At 44.1% G+C, this 12,394-nt stretch overlaps 1 protein-coding gene across 1 annotated transcript in view; it reads left to right on the forward strand.

Annotated features, from left to right (window-relative positions):
* The window catches only part of magi2a (membrane associated guanylate kinase, WW and PDZ domain containing 2a), a gene marked incomplete at its 5' end in the record, with an annotated part of 198,934 nt that overhangs the window by 138,723 nt on the left and 47,817 nt on the right, over window positions 1-12,394 (forward strand). The window contains 2 exons of the mRNA XM_008294103.1: window positions 893-1,075; window positions 9,101-9,781. Of these exons, the coding sequence (XP_008292325.1) occupies window positions 893-1,075; window positions 9,101-9,781 (864 nt within the window). The remainder of the gene's footprint in view (window positions 1-892; window positions 1,076-9,100; window positions 9,782-12,394) is intronic.

Consider the following 12,394-nt stretch of genomic DNA (forward strand, 5'->3'; position numbering starts at 1 on the left):
TCTGTAGCCCCTTCTCCCTGTGGCACTTTGTCAGTAAGTAGGCCAAGAAGGAAGCAAAGGAGGCCGACTGTCCTTCTCATGGCTGCCTGCGCTCGTTTTGACTTACTGTAAGCATGCTAACTCGCAAGCAAGCTTCTCCCTCGAGGCAGCTGAAGGATTTGTGCGGCGGCCGTGCACTATGACCTGTATTATCACCGGGCATAAGCAGGCGGGAGGGTAATCACTCAGTCTCAGTCTGGACCAGTGACGCCAAACAAAAGGATGTAAACTAGCTCGCTAGCCATGTCTCCTTTCCAAGGTGACAAGATGGGAGACTTGGCTAAGTGTGACTAAGCTTGTTGGCTGAGATCCTCTCATTCCTACTTGCGACGCTCCTCCTGCAGACATTTCCCAGCTCTCTCTCCTTCAGAAATCTCCCAGTTGTTCCCTAACCCTCCCAAACACCTTCTCTGGGAGCTGATTGACGGCATGACATTTGCTGAATTTTGCTGCTTCCTTGGCGGGACTGAAGAACTGCACCACTGAGGCTGTCTGCACCCCCTCTGCCCACTATATCCCAGCATGGGAGGAGAGGAACAGATAGTTTTCTATGTTTGGGTGCGCTAGGAGGGATTCTGCCTTTGTACCTTGCCAAATCTATTGAACCATACCTGCATCTTTCAGCACCACAGCCCCACCTATGTCCGAGTTTGCTCTTTCGCTGTTGAAATTCATACCCTGCCAGTGTTTTTTCCTGTGGCTACACCCATATCTTAATGGATACGCTTTACCCATGCCCCCACCCTGTGAGCACTGCCCTGCACCAGCTTTGAGGTCCTTTCAGTGATTGCTATAAAGCCTTTGGAGAATTGCGTTTGCATTTGTTTAACCTGTTTGTTTGTGTCCTTTGTAGAAAAGCCGCTGTTCACGCGGGACCCCACTCAGCTGAAAGGCAGTTTCTTGTCCACATCGCTCCAAAAGAGCAACATGGGCTTCGGCTTCACTATTATCGGAGGCGACGAGCCCGATGAATTCCTCCAGGTCAAGAGTGTTATCCCCGACGGGCCTGCTGCAGCAGACGGGAAAATGGCCACAGGTAAGCCTCAGGCATGTCTGACACACCACCTGAGACTCGGTCAAACTGAGCCACTCTCACAAACAAAATGGAAAAAAAGAAAAAAAAAACATTTCTCTACCTTTATCTCACCAGGTGGTCTCCTGAGATAGCTGGCAGTGTGAAGCACCGAACACACACAGAACAATAAACTTCACTCAACAGAGAAAAGTTATCTTTGCATATTAAAAACACATTCCTAATGGCTGACATGCATTGGAATATTGTCACGCTTTGAGATACAGATACTTGCAGAGATTCCTGTAAATGGCCACATTGCGATTATAAGTGATGTTCCTTCTCGCAGTGAAGCATCCATATATCGACATAGAGCCGAAGAAACGAGGCTAAACCCTGCATTTTTCCACATTCTTTCTTGTTTGCAGTGTTCACACATGACATGAACATGGGGTGATTCATTCACAAGTGGACAGCTCTAAGTACGTCAGTTCATGCGCGGCGTTAGAATGCGTCTCCAGTGACCACTTGTTATCGGATCCCACTTCCCATGTCCCCTAATGCGCACACAGTACACTATTGAGTTCACACAGAGATATATGTAGCCTCCCTGTCATGACCACGAGTGCACAACTTCTCCCACATTTTCTCTCTCTCTCTCTCCACCGTCGCTGTTAAACAAAGACAAAAACGCCAAAAAAATAAAGAAATCTTTCAACAAATAGTGCATTTTGTTGATGTTTGCAGGTGCAGTTCGCCAACTTGCATTGTGTAAAGCTCCGTATTCATGTCTGTGCACCAACTGCAGAGTTTTGTTCTTCCATTAATCATGAAGGGGACTTTACGAGCCCCATAACTCCTGGCTGCGGCCACATGGGGGTGGAACTGCAGCACACACGCACAAATGCGCTCGCACATGCACACCGAGACGAACCATCTGCACCAAAGGTCAAGGGAATAGAAGCGGCAGGCTTGTTGGCGCTCTCGGTATGCAATGATGTGTCTATCTGTGTACGCTGGGGCAAATACACAGCTCATAGTGGTCATTTATCACACGTAAAGTAAAGCTGGTCCGGGAGTTTCCTCTGTAGTAATTCTCGTCCTCCTCTCCAAAACAGCTCTTACTTACTAGTGCTTTAACAGATTTCTTTCAGAACACTGGGTCATAAATGTCCCCATTTTTTTTCACTAATGTGTGGGTGCAGCGGCCCAAAATAGATCCCTTGGTGACTAATAAAGCTTGTCCTGACAATTCTGCGTATAAAGCATTTTGGGTTTCTGTCTTCTCATCCCAGCCTCCTCCTTTGTTTTAGAATTCCCCTCTCTTTTTTTTTTTTATATGCATTCTTTCCCCAGAAATAACGACGAAATCCCTCCCACTTCTCCGCTATCCCACCGCTTCCTCCCTTCAGCTCATCTCCATTTCTATCTCGCTCCATCCCCCCACTTTGCCTCCACAGACTTTGTGTCCTACTTCTGCAGCAACAGAGCTAGCTCGATCACAGCAACTCAGAGCTCACACGGAAGAAACCCAGGCCTGCAGAGGTGTGAAATTCCCAATTTCAGATAGATGATTTTTGCCGCTTTCTCCTCATGACCCCATCTGGCTGTCTCGACTGCTTGATTACACAACTAAAGCATGTGTAGGATAAAAGTAAAAAAACAAAATCCAGTGTATAATTGCAAGACAGAATGCAGTGCAGTTATGTGCAGTCAAGACAATAGTTGTTTTTTATACAAAAGATTTTTTTCCAGAGAATATTCAGGTTTGTTATCCATGATTTTTTTTTTTTTGGTATTTTTGCAGAATACAGAGCACAGAGTGCATTAGCTTGAAGATGACAGGCTTAGTTTAGTGCCAGAGGCATTTAAAATGTAAAATTAAGTGGGTCTGTTGGTACAGTATGCTTAAAACTGGGGTGTCTCACTGCTGCAACACTCACTCAGCACCAGAGGGTGTATTCTGCTGAACTCCATATACGTTCTACAGTGCGTGTTCTGTTTGGATAAGACTGACTTTTTTTTTTTTTTTTTTACAGATTCAGTCTCATTATTTATTATACTGTAAATTCTTCATCAAAAGCACAAGATGGCAAAGAACTCATGTGTGGGTTCTTCCAAAAGATTTATTGTATCAGCATTTGAAGGGTTGAATTTGGAGCAGTCTGTCGATTAGCTGTATCCATTTCATCCTGCAGGAGCTCATCCCAGCTGATATTAGGTGTGAATACACACTGGACAGGTCACCAGTCCATCACAGAGCTAACTAAGACAACTACACACACCTACAGCCAGTTTATCACCATTTAAGCTACAAGGCCATTTCAGCCTCAGTAAACCCACACACGCTCAGGGAGAACACACAAACTTCTCATAGAAAGGCGTCAGCTGGCCAGCACATTTGAAACCAGAACCTTATTGCTGTGATTCAACAGTGCCAACCACTGCACTACTGTGCTGCACAACAATAACAGTTGATTTCAGACAAAAAGGCAAATGAAAGCTGGCTGGAAAAACAACTCTCACTCGCTGGCTTGTGTGGGAGAAATATAATGAAGGCAATTTGAACTGTGTAGTTACACATATCTAACATAAAATATACACAAAGTATATAGTCACTTGTGAAATGTAACTCTAGCACATAATCAGAAGGTTGAAAGGAATCACAATGTGGAAAATGAACAGCGGCTCTGTCCACATGCGAGGTCACAGGATTGGCAGAGCAGAGATCTTGAAGGGGTTTTGATGTTAGCATACATGCAGTTCCCGACTTTAAAAGCGAGTCAGGCGGTGATCACACAGCAGTGGGGCTATGACGCACATTGGGCTGCAGAAAAAGTGACATTTGGGATGATGCGCCACATTTTCTTATCAGCCGCTCTCAAGATCACCTCATTTTTCTGAATTCTCAGCGTGGTGCTCAGTAAACTCACAAGTGGACCGAAGATCACTGAGTCTGATCATTTTCTCCTCAGATGTGATAGAACACTTCAGTGACAAAAATAGCGGTTAAAAAAATACTACACGGCACTAACCGAGGTACCGTTAGGTCCTTGAGATTGTTGGAAACATCGTCTGTGGCTGACTTTTCAAGGTTTCCAGCTGACATTTAAAACAAGCTCTGTAATAGGGTTTTAAATAGATTCTGACGCTAAAGCTACGAGTTAAGGCCAAAAATCTTGTTTGTAGAAATGTGGAAGACAGAGAAATAAAGGGGCAGCACTGGTCATCTGCTGCAGCTTGTAGATATTAAGACAATATTCTTTTATTTTTAACTTTAAAGAGAGAAAAGGCTTTAAGATGAGGATAAAGTTTGTGTTTAAAAGGAGAGTCCCGGGATGATAGTAACAGCCCACCTTCTGCACAGGAGGGAAATAGTATACAGTTAATGTTCCAACCATGAACAGACCTTTTTTCGATGTAACCTGTCATCATAAACAGATAGTTAGCCAATGAAAATGCCTCAGGAAGTAATGCCAGGTCGCTGTGGTAAAGTCGTTAGACAGACAAGCTAACAGCTGAAGTAGTTGTGGTGGAAAAACTCATGTAAGACCTGCAAACTACTCGCTACAGCCCCCTGCCTGCTACTGCAACATGTTTCTCAAAGCTTGACAGCCCCACTGTGCCTACTTAGTGGACAGTCAGTTACATCATGCACTATCATACAAGTTTTGTTTGCAAAATGGCCAAAATGCACTTTGGACTACATGTCACTCAGTTTGGCTGCACAGTGAAACACAAAAACACCCAGAGAGCAACCCGCTGAGAGTCCAAACAGCTCCGTTATCACACCCTCGTCCTCTCAGCGGGGAAACAGAGACGCCTTGTGTTGACAGACTTTTGAACTCACCATTAGACGAAGATGAATACATGTCAGCAGGAACATGCGAGGATGGGATGGTGAAAGATGAAGCGGTGAGGAGCTCAGGCCTTGATCCCAGTGAGGGTGGTGTGAGGTCAGTGTGGTCTGGAAAACACATGGGACTGCAGGAGCTTTTATGGCGGATGGAGAGAGGCCTGTTGGATGGCTGGGATTTTATTTTTTCGTCTTTGTTCTCTCTGTTGATGCATCCATTTTTCTACCCTTTTATCCATCATCATGATGACCATGTGTGTTCATTTGGGGTTGTTTTACTGAAATTACAAAATAACATATTTTTCTTCTCATCGCTATCAGTATGTAGCCATGAGTTGTTTTTTTTTGTTTTTTTGGAGAAATTTTCAGTGGAATCTAATTTGTGGTGCTCACGGTAATGGGAAATTGCTCTTTTGCAAAATCAACAATTCGATCTTGAGGTGTTTAATAAGGTAGCGAGATAGAATGAAAAATACTTTTGCTCCCTAAAATTAGATTTATTTTTCAGAAAACTTTCTTTTTCTTGTGAAATGCTGGATTGATTTACGTATTTAGGCCTCTGAAAAGGATTCTAATTAAACATGTGAAGGTTAATTTAAGACATAAATTCTTAGTTATGTTTGAAACAATGGGTTCTTGACTTCATTTACTTCTCATTTTGCCCGCTGAAGTGATTTCATTAACTACATTTTTGTTTTAGCGGAGCACAAATTCACAGGAGAATTGAACAGATTAGTCACCAGGAGGATACATACAGCTCATATGTTATCAGTGGTTAGCTTGGTGGTTAGTGTTGCTTTCTCAGTAGTCCCAGAGAGGCATAGAATAACTGAAACTACTAAACTGCCTTTACCAACCACTCAAGTAGGAGTTTACACCCGTGTCCTAGTTGACAACTGTGTGAAATTTAGTTGAGTTATGGCTAAAAACAGGTTTTGTGAGGTGAAAGTGACATTTAACGACCAAAATCTAATCTGTTCATCCTTAAATCCAAGCAAACATTTGTGTTAAAGAAATTCACCAAAGACATTTAAGGCATATTGTGTTCATGAGAATGAAACATGCTGGTGGACAGACAATAACTCAATGCCTCCAACAGCACAGAGGCATAAAAACACCAGCAGCTTCTTAAACAGGCATCAACTCAAGTTCATATCAGCCTTCGTCCATCTATTTTCCAAAAGAAATTAAAATGATTTTTCTTATACACAGGATTTATCCAAGCAATAGCTGATAGGAGTTTATCGTCTCGGTCTACAGTGGGTAGCCAATTAAGCTCTCCAGGTGTCTTTTAAATTTCAGCTGACTTAATTTAAAACTAAAACTTTGTTTTACAAACACCATACCAAAGACAGCAGAAGCCAGAAGCATTCCATGTTTAGGTTGTGCAGTCGTCCCGTTCTTGTGAATGCAGGATGTTTTTTTCAATGCCTTCAGGGAAGTTCTTGAGATTTGGCAGAAACTTTAAAGGATAAACTGATTAGAAATTGGTCTTTAAAGGTCATTGTAACCTCACAAAACACAAGAATGTGCACTGTAATTGTGACAAACTTAGACACAGATGTCTAAAAAGTTAAAAGATGAAATGGTGGCATTTTAAATCCAGGAGGTTGAAAGGTCAAGTCTGAACAGACATGGACGTCAACTGCACCTTAACTGGTTGGTGGAGACGTACAAACATAAGGGCAGTCATTCTAGCATTCAATTCCTCCTTTTCAGACCATCCATCCATCCATTATCTATACACCACTTAATCTTCACTAGGGTCGCGGGGGGGCTGGAGCTATATAAATTTATACAGCACCAATTCACAAAAGAAGTCACCTCCAGGTACTTTGCACAGTAAAGGGAAGACATTACAGTATTAGATTACAGAGAGATACCCAAATATTCTCTTTGAGCAGGTCTTTGGTGACAGTGGGAAGAAAAAAACTTCCCTTTAAGAGGAAAGAAACCCTCTGGCAGAACCAGGTTGAGGGAGGGCGCCCACCTTCCTCGACTGGTTAGGGTGAGGGTAAAAAGATGGTGGATCTGAAATCAGACATATCATTTAAATTAAACATGATAAGCAAACAGGTTCTAGAAAAAACTACTAGTAACTTTTGATCTGCAATCATGAGTGACATTTGAATCATTTTAAGGGATTTCGAGCCCAAACGTCAAGAGTGATCTAAAGCAGTCTATTAGTAGATTAAATTCTGTGACCATCATCATTTAAATTCATTTCACCATCATTGTTCACAGAGACGTTGGCTGAAGTTTCAGCAGCTGATGTCACTGAATCGAGGCCCAAAAAGCAGTGTGCTCTGTGAACTAAACCCTTTAGATGCATGACAGATCATGTGTCTATCTGCCAGCTCAAAGCATTCTGTTGTTGCTCTCAGCCTCTGTGCATTTCCTCTGTAATCAGAAAGAATGAGATACATGGGCACAGCGAAGGTGCTCTGAGGTCACGGCACCATCATTTGTTTTCTGCCAGTGTGCTCAACTATTGATTCTGACACCGGCGCTCAAGGCAAATGTCGGCCACGTTTACCCGGATTAATTAAAAAGTCCCTCATGTCACGTTGCCTCGAGGTGTGAGCTCGCTCCGTCAATACCGGCGGAGCGTTAAAACTTGGAAAGCGTTTGCGTGCGACACAGTTTACAATAAGAGCGAACATTTCGGTGATATCTTAACTTCCATTTACCTTGGGCGCCGCGACACGAAGGGGTCAGCTGCACTCCAGCAGTCAATCCAGGAAATCAATGTGAATTGCCTTGTTGTTCTCTAAAAAAAGTGTCATTGACCCAGCCATTAGTGCTATTATAGTGTCCTGCTCACATTTTAAGAGAATTGGACAGCATGGAACTTGTAGTTAGCAAGGTGAGAGGCAATCACTAATGCACACGCTTTGCTTATTAATCACAGTGGATCCTTGTTTTGCACGCTTTCTCTTCGCACAGTCTCACCCTGCCCTCTCCCCAAAGAGCATGACAATTATGTCTGCAATTAGAAAATAATTGTTTTCATTATCAACCCAGGTAATGCTGTTTGTCAGACTTTAATATAGATCGTGCCTTGTGTTCCCACTTGCCCAGAGTTTTAAGAAGCCGCATGGTGCCTCCACAGTGGAGCACAAATCACTATATTTAGTAATCCGGTTGAGACAAAGATAAGCCTGGATGTGGAGTGCTTTTGTGTGGGAACAGTTAATTGTCAGCTAGGTTTTATCTACAGTGCCGTATACTGCAGCAGGCAAATAAACCCACTCGGGGCCCATAAAAGGCAAACATTTTAGCCACTTGTCATCCGCACGGTTTTACACTTGAAAGGCAGACAGGACATTATCTGTGGTCGGGTTCATCTGTGGAGGAGATTGTTTATGGCTGTAAGAGGAAGTGATGATATCGTGTACTGTTGATTGAATATTAGAGCAGGTGTAGGGTCTTAACATCAAATCTGGACCAGCTGCTCCTCCATAAGCATTCGTAACTCAGTGCAACCACTTAAAGGTTTCATTTATTGGTCCACAATGAATACATTGAAACAAAAACCTTCTCATCCATGTACCATAAATAGGAGTAGCTGCTATCTTTGCAATTACAGTTTAATTTGTCTGTCAGATTCTTTGCAAAGCAACAGCTTTCATTAAATGTTTACAGTCCATTAGTGCATGTATTTTATATCATACATTGTAAAGAATGTTTATCCATCCATAACATCCACCCACAACATTTCTGCTTTTTGCTTTCCTCCATAACTGTTTTGGTGTCATATTGTCATCTGACAAGCTGTTTTCTGTTCACTTGGAGAAAATGTTGTCCTTCAAAGGCTGTGTAAATCCGAACCATTAAAGGAAAGAAAATGCATTACATTGTTAGCATCCCCGGTTAGATAAATAGATTGAATCACACAAGTTCAGCAAGGTTGTGATGCAGAGCTAGAAAGACCTTATTGAAGAGAAGTTGCTGCTCAGCTTTGCCTCCTTGCGTTTCTCGTATTTTGATTAACTGTAATTTAGTTCTAATTGTAATTTTATGTACCATTAAAGCACAGTATAAAACCACACAATAAAAGCCTGTGCGTGGGTCCTGCCTATTACCTGATCTTGAGGTTAATCGCTTCCAGCCGCCCATGTCTGAGCCATTATTCCTGATGGTCCAGCCATTACACCTCACCATTACGTGTCTTTCTGTCCTTCTCTCTGCAGGTGATGTCATTGTGTACATCAACGACGTGTGCGTCCTGGGTACCACCCACGCTGACGTGGTCAAACTCTTCCAGTCGGTGCCCATCGGCCAAAGCGTGACGCTGGTGTTGTGTCGTGGCTACCCTTTGCCCTACGACCCGGAGGAGGCCGCCAACTCCAACAACAACACCACCACCATCATCTCCCCACTGGGCATCATGGAGCAGCGGCCCATCATGGTGAACGGCAGGACGGGCTACGACAACTACCTGGACTATCTCACCCGCACGGCGCGCTTCGTCACGGACCCCAGCCAGGACCAGGTCAACGCCCAGCAGCAGCTGCTCACAGCCCACCCGGGTGACACCCACCTAGACGGCTCGCTTCCCCCCACCACCGGCACCACGCCCCCCGACAGCGTCTCCATGGCGTCGTCGGGAGCGACCCAGGGGGAGCTGCTGACCCTGACCATGGTGAAGGGCATGGATGGTTTTGGCTTCACGATTGCGGACAGTGCCACAGGCCAGCGGGTTAAGCAAGTCCTGGAACCTCAGGGCTGCCCGGGTCTGTGCGAGGGCGACTTGATCGTGGAGATTAACAAGCAGCCGGTGCAGGGATTCACACACACGCAGGTGGTGGAGCTGCTGAAGGAGTGTGCCGTGGGAGCTGAGACCAGCCTGGTGGTTCAGAGGGGTGGAACAGGTAAGAGCAGGGGCTGCAGGTAGGGATGGTGGTGAAGATCGCTGAGCTCAGCACGAGCGCTTGAATCTCTCCACCGTATTCGTCCTTCCAGCTGCATCTGTCTGCCTATTCATCTCTATCGTCTTTTGTCGGTGTAGCTAAATGTGTGTGTGTGTGGTCCAGTCCAGTGGCTGCAGAAACCTGTTCTACAGTCCTGCAGTGCACAGCGATGGCTGACTGATGCACAGCTCCTCTCGAGTGCCCTTTCTAGTCCTCTTTACTCTTCGCTCTTTACTCAGGAACAGCTTTCTTTCACTTAAGTAGATGCCACTCTGCTCACTGAGCCATACCTCAGAGCAGTCAACAATATAGTCTGATTGAAGTGTGTGCTTTTCGCAGGGCTAAGGTATTTTCAAAGTCACTTTTTGATTTTTTTTTTCTTATCATGTCAGTCCCATATGTATGGTGAATTTTACTGTCTTTTGTGAGCCCCAAATAAAAGCCCCCGAATCAAAGCGTGTCAAAAGTAGCACCGTTTTTCCTTGAAATACTGGTAAATGGCTCTGAAGTGCTTTCAACCCTGTGTTTTCAGAATGTGAGACCCCTCTGACAATCATAATTATGCACTGCACTCTGCTCGTGAGTCACACACAGGGTTGTTTTTTGCCGAATCAACAGGTAGCTGCCTGTTTTCTGCTCTTTGCGTGTGTGTGTGTGCAGTATTGTCGGAGACACTGTGCACCAAGTGTGTGCAAATGCAGAGCCACCAAACCTTTAAACAGCTTTCTGCTAATGGCAATGTGTTTGACACTGAAAGGAGAAGAGGAAAGTCTTGTCTTCCGTAAATGTATATGTGACTCAAATGACGGAACATAAGCTGAGTGTAAGCCTGCTGGGATCTGCCTACAAACTGAAATTGCCTCCTCATGGAGTAGCAGAGGTAGTGCATCTGTCAGCAGTGACTCAGCCAAAGCTCCGACGCTGAAGATTAAAACGTTCGCGATTTTAATTAAATCTAGAAGCAGCAACAGTGGCTCTTCATCAGCTGAGCAGATAGGATCTGTCTTTGGAACCTTGTTGTTGAATGTTGTTAAATGACTGCTCTCTTTGCGTTTACCTGTCCTTGATTTATCTTGGCATCCTCTAAATGACGACACGTGAACTTTAGCACTCCCTCATTCCGCAGCGTGAGCCGGAAGCCAACTGGATTGGAAAACCAATCCTGCTGTTGCTTTTGTGAGCAACCAATTTGTAGTTCTGTATTTTGCCCCCTTTGTGTCGTGTAATGTCGCATACCAATCATAATGCCAACTGCCTGGGTGCCACAGACACCACTGAGACTCACCCACAAAGGTCAGCAGCGCCCTCTGAATAGATTTATTGCCATTTATTTCTTTATTAGGCTGCCCATGTTTCTGTCAGTGAGCAGCGAGCCAACACACTGGGAGAGGAGCAAGAGAGGGAAGGTTCTAGGAGTGGAAATGAAGATTATTATCTAAGCCAGAGAAGATACAAAAAAAAAAAGCACCGCCATCTCAAAAATCTCCAATCTGTCGGCACACTCCCCACATAAAAACACACTCTGTCCGATCTAACGGTAAAGTGCTCCCGCCATCTGTCCGGGGTTCTGCACTCGCAGCAGAGCTTTAGAAAGCAGAAACAAATGCTTCCATCTAAAACGGCCTCTGAAGGCGATGGCATCCTTACTTACATGCTATATTTCATCTCATTATTCTAAATCTGGATGTGGTTCGGCTCCGCTGCACTGCAGCACGTCGGGGCTCAGTGTCACATCTGTCGGTGTTGATTTCTTGTGACTTGACAAGTCGTGAGTACGAGAGGTGGATGATGAATGTCAGCGCCGTCCAGCCTCCTCTCACAGTAGCATGACCACGTATGGCACACGTGTGTCGAAAGGAGTAAGGCTGAAAAAAGAAAGGTGCCGTTTTAGATGTCATCTTGAGGGTATTTTTCAGTTTAAACCAGGAAAACACTTAAAGCTAATTATTATCAAACACTTCAGACACTCCTGGGAGAAAAGCATCACAATCAACTCTTTGTAATTTTTATTTTCAACTCTCTTTGTAGTGATGGAGAGGAACGAGGAGAAATAGAGCAAAGTTATAAATATGTACCTGTTTTTGATGCGGCAAAGCCAGTGATGTCTTGTGATGCTGGTAAATTCTCTGCCATTCAACCAAACAGGACTGACAAGTTTATGACTTTGTTTGCATGCTAGCAAGTGAGCATATTTATAGCAGCGAACCCCTGTAATAGTTTACAAGATGAACCAAGTGGGTCAGAAGATTGCTCATGTAGGAACTGAAGCACAATATTATGTTCCTGTTTTGGAGTTGTTGTTGTTTTTTCTAGCATTTGCTTCTCTTGTGTGACATCCAGTATGGTTTTACCTCGTCAAGCATCTTGAAATGATCTGAAAAGGGAAAATAAAGACATGCAAGGAAGTATTAATGAGTAATGAGGCGTAATACCAAAAATGGGTGCACAGATAGACAGTGGTGCGTCACTGTGAGTCACTACGTCCTTCAACCCTGTGCTTGTATCGGACCAATTTGAAGACTAATTGATAAAAATCTGCCCCGCTTCTGTAAATATGAGCATTTGTCCTCCCTT

Source organism: Stegastes partitus, unplaced genomic scaffold, assembly GCF_000690725.1.
Source record: "Stegastes partitus isolate 25-593 unplaced genomic scaffold, Stegastes_partitus-1.0.2 Scaffold941, whole genome shotgun sequence".
In the NCBI taxonomy this organism is placed as follows: Eukaryota; Metazoa; Chordata; class Actinopteri; family Pomacentridae; genus Stegastes; species Stegastes partitus.